The sequence below is a fragment of the Geospiza fortis genome, unplaced genomic scaffold, assembly GCF_000277835.1.
Source record: "Geospiza fortis unplaced genomic scaffold, GeoFor_1.0 scaffold396, whole genome shotgun sequence".
Classification (NCBI taxonomy): domain Eukaryota; kingdom Metazoa; phylum Chordata; class Aves; order Passeriformes; family Thraupidae; genus Geospiza; species Geospiza fortis.
Window position 1 is genome coordinate 1,188,524 of NW_005054345.1, and position 20,432 is coordinate 1,208,955.

General features: G+C 39.3%; 1 protein-coding gene and 1 long non-coding RNA gene across 6 annotated transcripts in view; both read right to left on the bottom strand.

Annotated features, from left to right (window-relative positions):
• The window catches only part of EPS15 (epidermal growth factor receptor pathway substrate 15), a 47,410-nt gene extending 47,255 nt beyond the window's left edge, over positions 1-155 (bottom strand). For all 3 annotated transcript variants that reach the window (XM_031058575.1, XM_031058573.1, XM_031058574.1), the window contains exon 1: positions 75-155. In XM_031058575.1, coding sequence (XP_030914435.1) covers positions 75-116 — 42 coding nt within the window. In that variant the 5' untranslated portion in view covers positions 117-155. The remainder of the gene's footprint in view (positions 1-74) is intronic.
• A 1,263-nt stretch (positions 156-1,418) lies between these two features.
• Positions 1,419-20,270, bottom strand: LOC106631868. 3 transcript variants are annotated; one of them, XR_004081925.1, is made up of 7 exons: positions 19,833-20,270; positions 17,229-17,344; positions 17,020-17,139; positions 7,880-8,015; positions 5,325-5,394; positions 2,657-2,781; positions 1,419-1,525 (listed from the first exon to the last, which is right to left on the bottom strand). It is a non-coding gene; the product is annotated as an uncharacterized LOC106631868 (long non-coding RNA). The 3 variants fall into 3 exon arrangements; XR_004081924.1 differs by lacking the exons at positions 1,419-1,525; positions 2,657-2,781 and having other exon boundaries at positions 4,772-5,394; positions 17,032-17,139; XR_004081923.1 differs by lacking the exons at positions 1,419-1,525; positions 2,657-2,781 and having other exon boundaries at positions 4,772-5,394.
• Between the last annotated feature and the right edge of the window lie 162 nt (positions 20,271-20,432).

A 20,432-nucleotide genomic window follows, 5' to 3' on the forward strand; every position in this document is an offset into this window, starting at 1 on the left:
AGCTGCAGCGAAAACCCGGAGCCGGAGTCCTTGGCCTGACATCCCCCCCTGCCAGCTCCTGGCCTCTCCCTCACCTTCCCTGTAGGCCCCGCTGCTGCTGGAGATGCTTCCAGCATGGTGAATGGTTGCAGTTCTCCAGTACAGTCATGACACAGGGGGGGAAGTCCCAAAACAGGAGGTGAACCCGGTCTGGGCTCAGTTGCAACAGAATTGGGCATAAGGCCCAGGAGGAAGCAGCGCGTGAGCCCAACAGGATGTCCTGACCCGATGCATCCTCACAGTGGTGAGGAGCAGCCCTGGGCTCAGCCTCCTGCTTCCCTCCACTCACAGGAAATCAGATGCCTGTCCTTCCAACTCATGATTGTACACATCCTTCTGTCCCTCTGCTTGTACTCAGGGCAGCAGTGGCTCTTCTGGGGCGGGTAACCAGAAGAAAGGGATAAGCAACCCTTATGGCAGGAGAAACTATGAGACATCACAGGCAACAAGACACAAAGGAGCAAGCTAGAGTGCGGAGTAAACTGCACCACATTCTCCAAACCCATGGGAAACAATTGCGTATAGACTGGCTGAAAACAATACTTGTGTCACCACTCATTCTCCTGCTCCTCCTGTACCTGCTCACCTCCTCCCACTGGCTTATTTCCACTCCTACTCTGAGCTCTGCACTACCTCAGCATACATCAGTCACTGAGGGCTGAGAGAAAACGTTCCTATTTTTATACTTTAAGCCAAGATGGTTTAGGCACACATTTAAACTTGAAACATGCATTTGGACCAGTAAGAGGAAATTAGCTGAAGTCATACTTGATTACTGGAAAGCCTTCCCTACATGCTTTGTTTTGTTTATCTGTTCGTAATTCTCTACCCCTCTGCATTGTTTTTGTGCTCCTCAGCTCAGTCGTGTGCTCCTGCCCCACCTCTGCATCCTGCCATTCCTCAGCTGGCAGTCATCCTGAGCTCCTAGTGCTCATCATCTGTCCTGAAACGTGGGATCCCTCCTTCCCACCTATTCCTTAATAAAGGTTTTAGAGAAGCTCTGCTTTACCAACCTGATTCTCAGCCATTTTTTCATCAAGAAAAAGAAGATATGGAGGGGAAGAATATAAAAAGCAAACAGAATAAATATAAAAATATTCACACCATTCACATACTCACTGTCACTTCTCTACTCCACCTCACACTTCTCCCATAAGCAAAATCCCTAGAAAACAGCACAGACTTTATATTTCTAGGTTGATTTTTTTCTTCTTTGATTAAAATTGGAATTATATCCCAGGATTATTAATACCTGGAAATTAAACCAGAAGATTGTAAAGCTACAGCTGTGTCTCCTGAGGAGAGCAGTATTTTTGGGAGGGGGCCCCTTGGTAGGCATTTGGAGAGCCTGGGTTTCTGAGCTGCCATGAGCTCATGTGGGTGCCCTTTGCTCGGTCAGCTGTTTCCTTCATCCCTCAGTCTTGCAGCTTGGCAGGGACTGGTGGCCTCTCAGGAGAGAGGTTACACCCAGGCTGATGTGTTCTCACTGTAAAGAGAAGGAAAATGCAAAACAGGGCCCTGGGATCTGGCTCTGGAGTTGGAGGCTTGGTGCCGAGAGCTGCTGTGAGCAGGATTTTGTGGGCAGGCTATCTGGCTCAGCAGTGTTCTTGCTGCTGTTCCCTTTCTCTCCCCGGTGCTGCATCAAGTATTTCCCACCAGGTCCAGGAAGAGACCCAGAGCTGCAGCAAGGCTCTGGAATAAGGGTGTTGAGCCAAGGGACTTGTGCAGGTCAGCCAGCAGAGCTGTGTCATCCCAGAGCACAATAAAAAGCCCCAAGGCCCTCAGAGCAGAACACTTGTCCAGTAGGGAGGTCTGCTCCAGTCAGTCTGCCCCTGAGGGCCTTCCTGAACCTTTGTGTTACAAAATAAACACAACAGACCCTCCGTTTTATCCCCTCAAACTGTGAAGTGCACAGTCTGCATCCAGAGAGCCTTTCCACAGTGTTCTCCAAAGCTGCTGGGGCAGACTCCAAGTTGCACCTGCAGCTCAAGAACAAGCAGGCAGTGCCAGGTACGTGGTTATGTACCTTCACCCTGGCTGTGCACACTCAGTCATCAGGCATGACCACTGTGTCCACAGTCAGAGGACAAGAATCACTGAAGGTAACCACTGTGGCCTCTACAAATTAAAATAATAATGAGTTTCATATAATCAACACTGAGTTAATGTGGTCACGTAGATCTGCTGTTGATCATTCTGTGCATCTCACAGACAAATTGTCCCAGATGCCTCCAACCACCTGAGTTAAAACAACCAGCTCAGAGCTTCAGACATCTCTATAACAATCACAACAGCACTTGTCAGCCTGCTGATGGTGAATGATTGTACTGCAGATTTTCACAAATCTAGAATGACAGCTCCCAGAAGAAAAACAGCTCTCTGCTTCTCAGCTGGAATCGAGATGTCATCACCTGACATTGGATCACAAAACTGGACCTCATACTTACTTTCAGCCAAGAGAAAATCACAGCTACTAAAATTTACTCAAAGCTGTTGGCAGGTTTGCAAAATAATGCCCTCCAATGACCTTCTTGGCTTAGCCATGAGCAGCTCACCAGGGCTTGGCTAGGGTGGAAGAGCTCCTGAAATCTGGAACAGAGGGATTTTCTAAATGTACCTCTCCTCTTATTTCCTCCTCAGTGGAAGCCCCATTCTTCTGTCTCTCTCTTTGCTGACCTCTTGCAATATCTTCTGTGAATTGTGTAAGGAGTGGTGGGATTCTGTCCTGGGTTTTCAGGAAAACTTGTTAAGAACATAAGAAAGTCAAAAGATCAATGAACTGCAACAATCTTAACAGTTTCATTTTATATCTTTTGGCATTCAACATGAATTCTCCTGCAGGAAATGTTTATCTGTAACCAGCTCTGTAAGAATTGCTGTATGTTGATTTTTTGTTGCAAGATCCTCTATTGCAGTGCACTTTATGCCCAAAGGACATGGAAAATAGTATTAGCATGCTTTTATTTGTAAGTGTAATAGGATTTTCTACGATTCTAAGTACTGGCATTTTAACAAATAGGTACAAGATCTCAATGTTCTTTACTGTTTCTTTAAAAGTACAATGCACAAGGTTATGTCTGCACTGGACAAACAAGGGGCTGCTAACAAATCAAAACTAGCCAAATGGCTGGTGAGGACTGGGCCTTGCAGCAGTGCAGTGAGCACAGCAGCAGCACAACCATTTTGGTGCAAATCCCCATGTGAAACACTGTGTAAGAGTATAAAGTGACTTGCTCTGGTACAGCTGAATTTGAAAATGTGCAAGATAGCACAGAAAGGCTCTCCACCAGTCAGAGTCAAACACTAACAACCTTTGTTTTATAGATCTCCAAATATGATTGTTAGTAAAGCTGGTAACATTTGAATCATATCCACTGGTCTCCCCAGAAATAACATCTCAAGTGTCCACCTCTTCCTCTCTTAGAGCTTTGCTCACCCTATGGATCAGCACACAGGCAGCCCATAACAGCACACAGGCATTTAGTGTGATTTGTTCTGCTCGGCATTTAGTGTGACTTGCTCTGCTCGTTCTAGGAAAGGTGTTACTACAGCCCATGAGCACTCTGGAGGCTGAGAGAAGAATGACTCAGCCCTGCCTCCTGCATTCCTGAGCAGGAAATGAGGTACCCAGCTCTCTGGAATTCCAGTGCAAAGCAGAGCGAGAGCTGCAGCATTGCGTATACAGAATCAAGGATTTTAAAGTAAGAAGGATTAAGCCATTTAGAGTTTTACAGAACAAAAGGAAACATATGCATCAAAATACAAAATCCTGGCCAGAAAAAGGAATCCCTGCTCTATGATCAAAGACCATAATGCAAAGGAACCTGCCCACAGGCAACAGAGAGCCAAGCAACACCCATGCTCCTGACACAGAACAGCATTTCCCACATCCAGGTTACTGAGAGATCCCTCCTAGAAATAAGGAATATCATCACACAAATTTTGACAACCTTTGGACTGAGGGGACCTTTTATCAGATATATCTGACTACTTTCCAGGACTAGTGACACAAGCTGGTTTAGGAAGTCACCACTGCAGGTGTGCTTTTATCTAGAAATCCACCTCAGGATAAGCCTTGTGCGCTCTTTCCATTTTATGCAGCTGCAAGTTTTCTCGACAAAGGGTTACAGATAGGCTGCTATGTTTTAAGGTCACAAGAGAACACTACAATCATCTAGCCAGACTCCAACAGACCTTCTGTAGAGACCTGTTAATTTCTGGGTTTCTTATGCCTAAAACATGCAATCTGTGAGTCCTACAGTGTATCTTCTAGGAGGATATCTAGTTACCAGAGCATGTGCATTGATCATTATGAAAACTGCATAGGAATTATCTGCTTATGCATCTTGTGCTGCGCTCTTGGCTTCTTAAGGTGGTTTGCACACTTGCAAAGTTATAGCAGCTTTGAAAGAATTTCTAAGTGGGTTGTGGGATGATCAAATTTATACAAAACTGTAGCAGTCTTAAAGAAACACAAACTAGGATATTAAGGTAACTGCATATTTCTTCATCTCTAAGGTGTTTCCTGTTCAGATGTTCAGAAGTATTTGAATATATCTGAATTTAACTCCTTCATCTGGCAGAAACAGAGTACAGTATGGGATCATTGTACCTCTTCGTTTTGTAAAATGATGTCATCTATATTGCCAGTATTCAGAAATGTGAAGGCTAAAATTGTTTTTGAACTGTAGTAATCAGAAAGAACAACATTGAATTTTTATTAAGAGAATGGTAAAATTGAAAATAACCTGAATAGGGCTCGAGTGAATCTCTTTAATCATATTTGATGGAAGAATTGGCAAATCTGAAATGCAGCAGTACAGATCCATGCTATTTTAAAGCATACACAATTTATCTTTTCTTTTAGACTGTAAGCATATTTTCTCAAACTGATTTATATTAGTCAGTTTCATGGGGCTACACCTCATGTTGTAAAAGAAGAGAAAATGTAGATATACACAAGAGGTCAGCTTGACCTCTAGATAATTAGCTGGATGACTGACAGCACAATGACATTTTTCATTCAAGACCATATCTGAAACCCAGAAAAATCTTCAATAGGCATTAACTTGACATGTCCAGCTAATGTAGCAGTTGGAGATTTTGCTGTTCCTTGAACAGCTTAATACATGTTCTGAAATAGAACAAGCAACAGCACTGCTGAAACAGCATCAGTGTTCATTATAAATTAAACACATCGATACCATAATGTGTCGTGTATATTAAACCAAAAGGAGGTTTGAAAACTAATATGTTTACAAAGTAGCAGGCAGAAAAGCTTTTACCAACAGTTTCTTCTGTTCCCAGTTTCCTTAGGCATGTTGTCTATACCATAAATCCACATTGCTCATCTTTCTGAAACAATTAAAAGATTATGTTTTAAGAAAATAGAAAATATTAAAAAATATAATCTACATACTGAATTCCCAGCCTTCCCCTAACCTAGAATTAGTTTACTCTGCCCTTCACAAAGATTATTAATTTCAGAATTATAAGATACCTGAAGTAATTAGATAAAACAGCATTTGGTATTTTTTCTTCTCATTAAATGATTTGTCTTTAAGACAAACTCATGACTGTTAATGGTAAAAGACCATTTTTATGGCATTACTGTAACTCTTGATACTAGCAAACGTTTCTTCTTGAGATTTCCTTACTTGCCCTCCCAATCATTTTCATCCTCTTATCCATTTTTACCTTCTCCACTTTCTTTCATTTTCATCTGGTCTTAATTACAACCATAACAATGTCAAAATGGTTCAGAAAGTATTAGAACAAAATAGCACCAATGCAGTAACATTGGTCATAAGACAAAAAATAACCTTCACAAATCACAGTAACCTATAACAGCAACCCAGTCTTCAAGCTGAGAAATTCAGGTCCCAACATTTAAATCACATTTTTCAATTCATCCTTATTCAGGACAACACAATATTCATATTTTATTTTACACTGGTAGTTAAAACTTCTCCTAAATGTAAATCATGTTGCACTTGCTCTCAGCAATGAAGTCTCTCATGTATGGGAGCTGCAGTGACAGAACAGAGATCTCAGCTGGGTTATGGCAGTGAGTGCCAAAGGTTCAGTGAGATGAGTCAAAAGGCTCAACAATGGTGGAAAATCAATCAGATTTGAAAAGGTGTTAATGATTTAGCCCTCAGAGTAGACAAGGACAGAGATGATTCGACCATTTTAGTTAACCTTGATCAAGTGACATTTAAAATGGTGGTTTTGCTGCTATGGGAAAGCTCACAAATTATTGACAAATACAGTGAGACGCAAGAGCAAAGCATTACTTTCCTACATCTGTATCAGTGCTGAGAGCTGTAAAGGAGCCTGCAGATTGCACTCTGTGAAAGCTATCAAATACCAAATTGCAGTGCTCTTTCTGCAGGCAGGAGGAATTTCCACAGATGCTCTTTCAGCTGCATTTCCCTTCTCAAAAGCACAATCCTGCTGTATGTCCATAAAAGAGAAACCACCATGTGGGATTTTTTTATTTACAGCCCTGCAGCAGGGAGTGGAATCTGTCCTGTTACTTGGCCAACTATTGCACAACATCAGGAGGCAAAATGTTCCTTTAAGTGCAACACATGTAATCCCACTGGTGTCAACATGTAAGACTAAGGAATGTTCCCTTAAAACCTCTCTTTGCTTTTTGGACTCCTGAATAAGTGACATGTAATTATTTTTTTTTATTCTTCTACATCAGGTTGGTACTATCAATAATAGAATGTAACTTGACTGATGAGGTAGTACTAAAAATATTTGTATTTATGAAAAAGGTTTTAAACACATACAATAAATATCATTGCTAAGTATTAAAGACTGAACAAGTAAAGTACAAGATCAGTAAATAGTTCACAATTCAAAATATGTTCTCATTTGATTGTACACACAATGCAATTAAAATATGAAATATCCTTAAATATGACCAAGTTATTTGCTTAATGACTGATTTGTTTACTGGTTTGGTTGGTTGGTTGATTTGGTTTGGGTTTTTTTGTAAGATTAAGTTGCAGAAGTAATGCAGCAGTGATTCAGCTTCAATGGCATTGTTAAGGTGTGCATGTGACTGATCAGATGCCAAAGGGCATTAATGGACTTTGAACTCCATCAGCTGACAAGGACTTGCTTTCCTCTGTGCCACTTTATGTTCCTGTCCTTTTATCTCTAATAAAAGATATCTCACCTATTGAACAGGTGAAGCTAATACAGCTATAAACAGATATAGCTATGCAACAACTACAAAGTGAAAATCTGGTGACCATTCATAATAAAATGTTTCTTTAAATTACTTTTAGTAGCATTGAAAGCAGCTGTGGTAAATTCCAGTGTAATCATCGTTGTGACCGAGAAAAATACATCATGGATTTAGTAGCTTCACAACAGTTTTTCAATCAAACTTCCTCTCTTTACAAAAAAAAAAATCAATTTAAATATATTCTGGTTTTAAAAATGCACTGTGGAATCTGAAAGATTCTGTTAACTCTCACTGTTATTGGTAATACTAATTTAAATGTGATTCACAAAACATGAGAAGCAATTGAAGAATGTTATTTATAAATATCTACATCAGATTACCAAAATTATTGATGATGATGCATAAGCATCAAACCACCAAGATTTTTCAGATACCCATATCAATTTAATATGTTGAATCAGTTCAATGACAAACAAATTTGACCTTCTCTAGAAGAACAACCCCCCCTCCCCAAAGTGCTCACAAGACAAATATATATCAACTGACACAAAGAACACTGAGGTCCAAAGGAGAAAAGTATCAAGGTTTTAGGCATATAACAGGCAAAAGCCATATAAAGCAGAAAAGGTCAGATACCTGGATGAGTTTTGCAGAAACAGACGATGTATCCTTCCTGAAAGAATCTCCATGATTCAAAAGACATTCAAATTCCATCCAAAAATTGAAACATCCTTGATTGTCAGTCTCTTTATGTTTAGTGAAGAGTTTGTTCCTATTGAAATTAAGTTCACAGTAATGTTTTTCGTTACAGAAATATCTGTACAAAATGATTCAATAAATTTCTCTCTCCTTTCCTTGTGATAGCATTAATGATGGTAAATTACATATATTCAGATGAGCATGAGAAAAAACCACTCCAAAATCATCAGTAGAGCTGTTTAGTTAACTGTAAAATGAATACATAGATGAGTTGCTTAATTTAGCTCAACTCCTTAATTCTTCTAAGTAGGTAATAAATCCCAGGATAAAAATCAGCTGTGGGTCTCCTACAGAGGACTGCAGAACTGTTCCATGTTGTGCTAGATGGCATAACTGCCAGCCCAGAAATACAAACCATGCAGGTACCTTGTAGAGATCAAGGTGAGGAAAACCTGTATTGTTGTATCTCTAAATACAGGTATATAGTTACTAATTAAAAGAGTGGAACAGAAAACCTTAGGTGGGAGTGGGTGGAAGTTTTATGTGTGTTTTAACTGTATTTATCATGTACATTGGACAACAAATTGAAGCAGATCCTACAGCCAGGACTTTTGCTGCCAATGAGGCTTGAAAGGGGAAAAGTATCCAAAGATTGCTTCAGGACATGGATGAGAAAACTTCTGATCAAAGTCTCTGAAAGAAGCACAGAAGCTTGGATTGCTTCCTTGGTTCTAAATCCTTTCATGGATATTTTTCCAATCAGGCTACTAGAAATTTATTGTATTTTTAATTTAATTTCTACTTCAAGAAGTGTGGTGGGGCAGGACAGGCAGCTTGGCATGTGGAACAACTGGCACAGATGAAAGCCAGCCAGATGGCATTAGGCTAAAAGAGTTCTCTTGTCCAAAATATAGCACCCACGTCCTTGGCAGATTCTAAAACCAGCACAGAATCTGTCTCTGTCTCTCTTTACCATTATCACACAGCTGACTTTTATATACATCTGCAGTTCTGATCCCTGCCCTTACAGCTTTGCAATAACTTCACAAATTTCTCATACGAGGAAAGCACTTAACAGGATTCAAGAAGGAAAAAATTTTAATTAGACTTCTTCTTCTTTCAGGTAACTCAATTTTTTAACATTGATGGAATAATGTTCATAAATTTCTGTAGCTCTTTGGGGATTACTAATTTAAAAAGTAATAGAATTTAATCCTTGAATAAGCAATGTAATATAAGGATCTATTTTTTAGCAGATGAGCAGATTAAATATATCACAAAAAGTAAAACGCCTCAAATTTTAGATGTTACACATTTAATTGCACATATGCAGTTATTTGATTAAATGAACTATGCGAGCTACTTGAACCAAGAAGAAATATTTCCAAGCTCAATCTAATCTCATAATTAAGATTCTTCATGTACATCAAATAAGATCTGCCCAAACAATACATCTACATTTGGTCAATGTTCTGTTCACAGTTTATTATAAACTATACTGAAGTCTGATCCTCACTACCAGAAGACTCAAACTTTGCTAATAATGCAATCTGGGAGTTTGCTTAATGTGAAAACCTGTCAAAAAGAAATATAATTATCTAGAATGAGAACCTGTGACAAAACTGCATTTATCCCTCAAATCCCCTGGTTAGTTCTAGATTTACCATTCTTTCCATCACTGAACTATGTGAGCCAAATTTTCTTCTCATACACAACTGCACAATTGCTATCCAAGTCCACAGGTTCAGAGAACTTCATGAAGAGCAGATGGTCTTATGTCAGTCTCTAGTGCTTGGAAAGAAATCTCCTCCATCTCCAGCCAGCATGAGATTCAACAGCCAGAGAAGTTCTGCACAGTGCTCATGAGAGGGAAGTAAAGTGTTCCCCTGAAAACTGGACAAGGAAATGCCTAAAATTGCAAGCTGACTGAAAGAGTAAAAGGAATTGAGTCAGCATTCTGGGGAAAGGAAGGAAAAGGGAGGGGTAAAGCAAGCAGCATATTCTCAAAAAAAAAAAAAAGTATGTTCAAAGCAGATACCATGAAAAAGATAAGTGCTACTAGTATGCCATAAATAATATAAGACTCACATAATGCACCATTAAAGTTTATGGATCAAATCCTCTTTCCTGGCCATGATGTACTTAGGCATTACAAAGACTCTCACAGAGTTGATTACAGCTCTCTGATTCACTACCCAGCCCCGTTCATCTCTGGCACTGAGATGGGACTGGAGATGACTCATTAATGGAGGGAGCCAAATTGCAATTTCTCTACCCTACATTCCCTTTAAGACACTATTTAAAGGGGCTGTAAAACTGGCTTATATATTTCCTCTTAGTTCATTCAGAACTTTTCAGTCTAGAAGAGAAATTTCCTGGACCTTGGGTGCTTTTCTCTTGTTTTGCCTTGCCTGAGCACTGACAGGGGGCCCAGGACAATAAGCAAGCCCTAAGGCTTTCCCTTTCTAAGCCCCCTCAGGTTTCTCCAGCTGTGTGAATGCTTCAATTTGTCCCAAATAAACAGAGTTTATTTAGATGTGTTATGCACATGTACATGCACATCCATGCTCACTGATCACTAAACTCCAAAGCCAATTCAAATTTCTGGTGTTCAGGGGAGCTGTAAGCCTGGGTGCAATGTGCCCTCCGAGCATGCATAATCTGAAACAGATGGCTCAACAGATGAGCTGCCAAACACTCAAGGCCAATTCAAATGCCATCCAAAAGTAAAAGTTATGTGGGATAAAAGTTTTTCTTGTCCCACTTTGGATAAACAGGGCCTATCCACTTTGAAGATGATTCTTTCTCATTTTCTGCTTGTCTACTTATTCTTTTCAAATATGGCATGCTCTAGAAAACAAATTCAGTTTTTACCAGCTGCCAGCATGTTCCAATCTCTTGGTTGGGGTTTTTTTTAATAAAGCTCCATACTCCGGAGTGAAGAGATTGCAGGGTTATTTGAGCATAAATTAAAAAACAAAGCTGACAAGGAAAGAGCAAAATACAGGAACTTTCTGACCTTCAAGGCTGCAGAGAAAAGGTTGAAAATATGAACTGTTCAGACCCCAGAATTCCTTTTTAACTCATGCTTTGGTTAGCAGCGTTTAAGCACAAATAAATAATTCAAATTGCATGGACTATGAAGTGTATTGATTTCCCATTGAAACACTCTGATACATGGTACTAGAGAGCTCTCCCCAGCTTGTGATACTTCCTACCTTCTCCACAGGACTCCCCGCCCATAGCTTGCCTAAGTGGGGGCATTGCTCCTGCAGGCATTATTATGCCTTGGGCAATGTCTTCACTGTAAAGTAAACCTGATTTGGAGCTACCATATGTCTTCATTTTCGTAAAATCAAGACATATGGTAGCTTCAAATTTTTTTGACACCTGGAATTTTTCCTGAGGGCGCGCGCACACACACACAAACACACAGACAAACAAACACCCACCCACCCATATCTATGTGCATATATGTCTATTAATCTATCTCCCCAGATTCCGTATCTAAGTGTCTGAATTTCTTAACATCAGGAATCCTGACACAGGATAAATTAAATACATTCCTATTAAATACATTCAAAAAACCCAGACAATGGCAGATTGCATACTGCAGAGTTCTGGTGTACATGAAAAAAAAAAGAACATTTCCAAAATGTAATTACACAGTCTAGGCACTCACAGTACAGAATATGCCTGTGTGGCTGCTGGGAACAGAAATGACAGCCATCACTTCAGTCAGCCAAGCCCCACTGAGATCAGTCACACTGCAGAACATTACCTATGCTTCACACTGCACCAGCTGACACTGCACTGATTCTCCCCTGAAATGCTTAAAGCACTACAGTACTACAGTTAAGGATTTGTGGGTGTAAAAGATTCAAGCTAAAACACACAAAGAAATTGTAAGTTAACTCCACAGTCAAGACAAACGGTGTAAGATTGGTCCACTACCTGCAAGAAAAAGAAAATTGCTGTCTCTGTGTTTTAGAAATTCTGTGCAATGAGTAAATGTAATGCAGGGACTGCAGCAATTAAATGTAAGATATCCCTGCTGATATTTAGCAGAATAGGTTCTCATTCAAAAGCATGAACCCAAACAGATGCAATATTTTACAGACAAATGGGTTAATGTTATCAGTATATAAATGACAGCTGGATCTGGGTAGGATTTTGTTTTGTCTAAAATTGACAGATATGCAAGCCAAAATCTGAAAGACAGATACGACAACAGCTCATTTGCTACTGGTTTTGCTGTATTGAGAAGAGCTGTATCTGTCCTCTATTTGTCAGACTAGAAACATAAACTAGAGAGTGTAATGCTAATGATACACTCAGATCCTCCTCTTTTGCTTATGCATTATGAATAGCAGAGCTTAACAGAGTAGTTACATGCTTTAATCTCTTAAGTCAGTGTCATAAATTTTGTTCTTGATTATGTGCATGTAATTACCTCAGCACCAAAGGAACACAAAAGTGTGAACAATGTTTGGGCTGTTTGGCCTGGAGTGGAAACACCCAACTGAACTCGTGCTTTTCTTTGCTGGTAACTTATTTCCAAAGGCTCAAGGCTGCTAATCTCCAAACTATATTGCACATATGACCAGTAAACTACAACAAACTATTTATTGTGTATACCCCAAGTAAACACACCACTGGAAGAAACTACCATGTCCTAAACATTACCAACTTCAGCTTATGCTATGCAAATTAAAGTTTCACTGTACACTGCAGATTTTTTTTTATTGTTAGACTTCCTTGTAAGTACATTCCTTACAAGTTTATTTTCAAAAACTAATTCTCTTGGGCAATGGAAAGCAAATTATGTAATTCTCCATTTTGTCAATTGTCCAGAGAATTTGGTTAACTCCAGTAGCACTTAGAGATTTTAATATTAATGTTATTGTAAGATTTTCTTAGAAGTTACATAGCAGTTACTGCTGCAATAGTTTATTGGGGCATTGGGAAGTTCACAGACTGAACTTTTGAAACTTGGAAGCAAACAGATGCAACAAGGCCTGGATTTTTTTGGCTTACAAAGTGAGTAACAGAGCTGCCTTGTGTGTGCTGCTGCCTACAAGCTGAGTAGGATTTCCTTTGTTTCAGTCCATGACATCTGGGTGTATTTCAACAGTTCCGAGCAACTTCAGCTTCAGCAAAAATCAGCAAAACTGTTCATGTTGGAGAAGTGGCAAAGTAAGGTCTGACTACTAAAATGTAAAAGTTAGGCTACAATATTATTAAAGATCCCACAGAAATACCACTCTTTTACTGAAAAAAACCCTCTGACAACCCAAAACTCTCCTTGAAATAATAGTTAAAGAGTCCCTGGGTGAAAATAAGTCCCTAAATGAAAATAAGAAAAAAAATAATATTAATAAAAAATAATATGAATATTAATAATGAAAATTAGTAGTAATGGCTCAGAAGAAAGGTCTAAACAGCTCAATGTCCTGTCTCCAGCAGTGTCAATAGCCAATGGCTATGGAAAATGGTAGGAGTGGAGAATGTAGTGAGGCTGCTCTGGTGGACTTCCCAAACTTCAAATGATTTACAGTTCAGAAGTCACCTGAGCTGGATTTAATTCTTGTGAGTGGTTGTTTTACTTTGGACAGCAGCTTAATGTATCCAATAATATATCCAAGGCTTTTTTGTCTTCACCCTGCCAAGACCGAAACCTCACCAGGGCGTGCAAGGGCTTTCCCTGATCCTTGAACCTGGGTTTTCTTCCAAGCTGGTGGAGCTGCAGGAGGTGCTGCTCTGAACTGAAGCCTCACTTCATCTGGAGATCTGATGTAGCTGCATTCTGCACAAGTCTGAGGGTTCACACATAAGTGGAATATTCTCCTGACAGCTCCTGAGAGCTGACACAGTGGCAAAGCACCCATCTGCTTTCTAAATTCTGGTCCAAGCGCACATCATGACTTTAGGGGAGCAATCTGAGTGTATTCTGCCAACTACTTCTTTTTCTTCTACTAAATTAGTTTTCCCTTTCTTTTTTATTTTCTCACAGAAGAGAGAGAGAGAGAGAGAATTGAGTAGGATGGAAAAAAATTCTGCATTTTTGCTTTCACCAGGACAAGGAGAAAGCAAATCCTTTAAGTAGGCATGAAAAAGGACTTTTTCATTCTCAGATAAGAAGAAGAAAATCTTCTCCAGTTTTTGGTAGGATAAACTTTGCTAGTTTTGTCTCTCATTCTTACACAAGGAACAGTAACCCTAAAGAAAAACCTTTCTGGCATCCCAAAATCAGGGCAGTGTTAAATGAGGGCTTATACTGTTCATGGACTCCTCCTACACACAAATCCCTGGGAGTGATGCTAGACCTCAAGAGAAATTATTTTACCTTAAATTCCAGAATAAAATGTAGAGGAGACAGAAACTCATTCTACATTGACACAATGGAAACTTAGTTTTAACAGATACCCCTTTAATACCTCTAGTTATGGAAATTAAAAGAGCAACAAAGGCACACATTGTACTTGTGTATTATGATGGATTGCTCAGCTCTAGGTCTCCTTGATTTTACTTTTATCCTTCCTTTCATCACTTATTTAATAGCCTAAAAATTACCACAGTCAGATGTCTGTTATTAACCTGGACAAAAAACCAAAACAAAACAAAAACCCCAAAAAACCAAACCAAACCAAACCAAAACCCAAACAAACAAAAACAAAACAAAAATTAAAAAAAAATCAGGGGAAAAAAGATGGGGGAAAAGATACTTTCCCTCCAAATTTTACCATGACTTTGTACCACTGAGTGTGGATACTGCTCATAACAGCCTAAAAATATGCATATATTTTGGAACCTATCTGTATGTATAAAATGTATAAACACCAGTTTTAAATACTACCTTTGATATTGCTGTATCTATTAATAATAAATAAATACAGTGTATAAAGAAAAACAAACAGTCCTTAATTGAAAATAAACACAGCATATAATCCTTATGAATAGTGACAATACTCTAAAATACTAATTGAATTCTTAGCTTTTCACTTGCTAAATTTGCTACACATCGAACTCTAAGTCTAAATTTTGTGAGAAGATGATGATGGATGGATTGCATTCTTGCTAAACCGACTATAAGGAGCAAGTAACCTTATTTGAACATATTAATAGGGCAAACACCATGAAAAAGGGTAATGAGAAAGCTTTGGGAAAAGAGATTATACTTATTTGCCTTTTTGTAGCAGTGGGCTGCATACCACAGCTGCAATGAAGGAAACATTCCAGTTGAGCAGCATTCCTCTGTATCTTTTCAAAGCCTCTGTGGAGGCTAAAGTAGGAATCACTTATTTGCGGTTGAGAAAATAGCAGGGACTTCTGCATTAAATTTTAAATACATTCTGCTCAGAGGATGATAAGATGTTTAAATCAAATGATGAGACATTACCCATCTAAGCAATGCATTAGGAGTATGAAATGGGATTCAGCACGCTGTGAATTCTGAACTCCTGTACTCAGCAAAGAATCACAGACTCACACAATACCAGGTTGGAATTACCATATTATCCTCAAGGATAATATGGTCCATTCTTTATTGGTGAAAGTACAGACTAGGCAATATGGCCCAGCACCTTGAATTTTAGAAGTGTCCATGGCCTGCTGATCTCAAGAGTAAATCATGATATTTTTAGTTTTATAATAAAATAATACAAAGATGACAATGAATTGTTCACCAAAATTCATTCCAGCATTTTTCTACTTGCTAGATTGATTTTCAGATTACTAGAGCTCAGCCAGCATAGAGATGGAAAATAGCCTGTATAACTATTTCTTCAGTATAAAGGATAGGTAATTTTAAAAATTATTTTGTATTAGATTTATACTATGTTTAAGTTACAGAATCTGTTAGAAGGTGTTTTCCCCATTAAATTTTTGCTGCTATTAATTCCTTCTTCTCAGAACACTGAAGATCTCAAGTGTGATCAGGATATGTGGGAAGAATTCTTTGTCCTCTGAGTAAAGTGACTGCAGAAAATTATCACATTTCTTAACAGCCAAGCCCCTCAACAAGCCCAGAAATGTACTTCTTGAAGAGATGTTGAGTCCTGAAGTGTCAATCTACACTCCTGCAAGTCCCAGATAACGTTATGTCAAACTGTCATGCAAAACCTGAATTTACTCTTAAGCGACCACACCAAAAATTTTTGTTACTGTTTCAAAGCTACTCCAATTTATAATGTCCTTAAAATGCATTTCTCTGTAGACCTTTTAACAGGATTTGGCCATTAGGTGAGTCACTGGAGCTGCTTAATTAAGCAGCTCCACTCCCTGTTTTTAACACAGAGCAACATCTGACAAACACCTCCCTGTCCCGCCAAGGGTCCGTGCCAGTGAGGTGAGTCAGCTGCGTCTTTGCTGCATCATCCCTCTGACAGACAGCACTACAGGGAGGATTAAATAACTGCACACAGAATAAATCTGACTTTCTGCATCATCTCTATCTTAAATGCAAGAGAGATCTTCAGCCCTGTCTTAAATGGTATTGCAGTTTGGCTGAACATATTCCATGGGTTTTGAGGAACTGGCTCCAATATTCCAGTGCAGCTTTAAACACACCATGGAAGGATGAGATTCTGAACTGCAGGAAGGCAGATCTAATGTTCAAAAAGAAAAGCTCATTCTCTTGTGAACTTCCACCAAACACAGCCATAAGCAACATGCAAAAACAGAACAGGGATTCTGAGATGTGATGGCTTGTCCCATACAACCTGCTATAATTTGATTTTTTTTCCAGAATATGCTAATATGGAGTCATTTAGAAGACTCAGAAAGATCTGCATAACCCTCAATGAAGTTTCTCATCCCTGACCAATTTAATGAATTTATGACAATTCATTAAAATCAGAGAAAAACTAGAATAAAATGGACAAAATTGGAAAAATGTATTGCTAATGGTTTTTATTTCAAAGAATCATAGAGGAATTGGCAAGAAAGGCCCAAGAGAATTATTTGTTTGTCTCAGAAACCAGCTACTGTCCTCCTTCCACTGTCTTGTTGACTTTTTAATAAACATTTGTATTAAAACCAGTGACAGTATAATAAATCTATTCAGAAAATCTACTTACAATGGCACTTACTGTCATACTTGATTTAATTGTCCTCTTTGAAGAATGACTGCTTGTAGGGTGAAGGTGATTCTCTCCCATCTATCTTTCTCTCTGTAATCCCCTAAACCGAACATAATTCTGAAGAAATAAAATAAAAAATGTTTATGCTCTGACAGTGCTCCTATTCTTAGTGTAGTTGGGATGTACACAGAGGGACTAGAAAATACCTGTAAAGGCCAGTAGCTGGAGACTGAGGATGACACAGAATGCTCCATCTTCTACTTGATTGTAGTTTATTACTGCATTTGTTACCCGTAAAAAATAAAATGGAAGGAACGTTTCCCTGAAGGTACAAATAAAAGACATTATTTGCTATCAACAAGCAAAAAAAGAATCATCCACTATCAGGCTAAAACATAAATTGTTAATTAGGATGATTACATTATCAGTAGTTGACACAGTGAACTTACAGGACAAGCCATACAAAATTAAAGTACCAGCACATTTCTGAAGTTGGAAAAGAAACTGAAACAGAATGTTATTTGTTCTCTTCTCAAATGCCTTCCTTATGTTCCTCAGAACCCCAAGCAATTGCAGCTGTTGGGAGAACCAAAAGCCACTTTCATTGCTGCCAGTCACACTCCCAGACACCCTGAAGGAAACCCACAAGCCACAACTTCATCACTGAGGTTCTTCTGAGTTCAGCCATAACTTCAGCAAAATTACAACAGAAAAGCATTTTCTTCACAAAGGATCAGACTTCCAGTGTTCTCTTGCTTCCATTGTCTAGCCTGGTCCTTCACTGGTATTCACTCTGACCAGCAGTGTCTTCCTTTTGTTTAGAAACCACGAAGATTTAAACTGTAATGGGCAAAAAAATATAATCTACTGGACATGCTTGGACAAAGAAAAATAACACAGAGGAAATTTTTAAAAGTAGGGTGCAAATTGGGATGTCCTGGAAAACACAGGAAGGACTGGGCATATCTGCGGTTTCCCCCTACATTCGTGCTGGGCCAGTCTGAGTACCCTGGTGGCCGCTTCATGGTCAGGAAATGTGTGTGTGGCTGGGACACTGTGGCAGGATAATAGAATTGAGAGCTCTGGGAGGCAAGAGAATGGTGCTGGACAAGATTTTCAGCTGATGGAGCAGTGCATGAAACAAAGGCAGCACAAGGTAACAGCTGCTGCCTTCAGCCCAGTTCTGTTACCTCTGTAGTACGTGATTCTCTCAGGTGACAGTAAGTACTAAATGGTGCAGAGGGTGGCACTCCAGTCTGAGTTAAGTTGTGTAAAATATGGAGAACATCACAATGAAACTGTCTATAATTACAGAAAATAACAGCTCTTTGTAACTGATCCAGATGGAATTCAGATAGAACAGGTTAAAGCAAACCAAATTCTTCTATTAAGAAATTACTCACTAATTTCTATTTTAAACCATTTTTAATTCAATATCGTTGATGCTAATGATTTAAAATAAAAAGTGTATAAAAAAAGATTATGGCACATTGGTGATTTCAGTTTATTGATTTGTTTAAATGAACTAAAATGTTTGCATTGATCTTTCAAAAGAATTCTAATAGGCCCCAGGAATCTTTATCAGAAGGATCTAAGTAGTTCATCCTAAACCCTTCAGTAGGGCCCTTATGATCCATGCTCAATATAGGGGAGTTATCTGACAGGCACAGAACATCCTGGCAAGAAAGTGCACAAACCTGTATGATCTACCTTGGATGCTCAAAGACTGTCATTTCAAATGTATTTATTTCAGTTTGTGTGGGGCTTTCTGAAAAACAATGATTCTCTGATCTCTCCCAAATTACTTTAGGAGATTATCCACACTACATTTCTAAAAGAAACCTTGAGTTGAATTCCCCCTTTTATACCTGTTAACACCATTTTTCCTACTCTAAACTTTTGGCTAAAACGAGATATCTAAAATACATGCTTTTTCTGATGGATACAAGCCTTTGTCACATTTCCCCCCAAAAAAGAGTCAAAGAGAACAAAGAACTGCTAAGATATGCAGTGTAAACTGAAATTCAGGAAACTCAGCCTCTGGCAAACCAAGGTAAATAAAAAGCTCTTCTGTGGAGAATTTCCTATTGTGGATGCTCTGCCCACACACAGGTTTTTCAGGGTTAAGCCAAGAGGGGTTTTGTTCCATGAGTTCTTTGCATTGTTTCAACTTCTGTTGCATAATAGAGCCAAAGGAGTGATCTGAGATAATAAAGCTCCAGTCCAGCTACAGCTTTAACTGGCAGCACTAGTAATGTTCTGGCACCATCTGATGTTTTTTGTTTTGCTTGCCTGGGTATAATCTCTAGGCAGCCCCGCTTTGTTTAGTCAGTGAAAATAAAGAACAAAAACAGACTACTAAGGTCATATGCAGCTTGAAAAAAAAAAAGTAATCTAAATTAACAAGACGTATTTCAAAAGCAGATTGTGCATTAGGTACCCTAAACTGGTAACTCCACGCATAAATACACCACCAGGTGACTCCAAGGAGTACCAATGCTCCAAATTCCCATTGGTGACAAACTAGTACATGATGTGACATGCGATATGGGGAGACAATTAGAAATGTGGAATATTTCTTATTTCCTAAGATGAAACACACTGCCTTTGTGTGATTCTTTTACACTAAAGGGGCGATTTTCTATGAAATTTTGTTTAACTTAGTATAAAGTTGCAGTGTTGTGAGACACTAAACCTGCTTTAGCCCAACTGTAAAGGCATTTAAATAGACAAAGAATAAAAAAGGGCTGTAAGGTGGAAAGGAAAAAATGTTACTAATGAACACGGTAGACTACATGATAAACACAAACCTCATGGTAAAAACACTGCTTCTGCTGCTTTATTGTTGATCCCTAGCAGGGAACATGAGTATCCCTATGGGTCCTTTGAAGTTTTCATGTTAAAGCACAGCTCAAGTTCTGTACTTATGTCAGGGGAGATCAGTGCCAAAACCATGCCTTGTGCTGAACAACAGATTTGCAATTGTCCGTAGCTCCTGGGGAATTCATTCCACATTCTTGGATCAGTCCATAGGAAAGCTGTGTCACACTGAAGCTTTAACTTTTAAAGGTCATCTCGAGTCATGAATGGGTTTTAGACACTGTGGACGTGGAGCGCTTTGAAGAGAAGCCCCCTCCGACTCCATTGTTAAGCCCACTTTGGTTTAGACTTAAGGCACTTAAAAAAGCAGAGAGGCAGAGGGACAAGCACACCAGCGAGAGACGCTCAAAGCTTCCAAGCGGTGCCAAGTGTTCTAGAGAGAAATTAAAAGATCCCAAAGTGCTTTAGGGGACGGGATGACGCCCTCCCGCCCTCACACTCCGCAAGGCCAGCGCGCCGTGCCCTCACGGCACCGCCTCACAGCCCTGCCCCTCATCTCGCCCTCTGCCTCCCCCGGGGCCGTGAGGAGA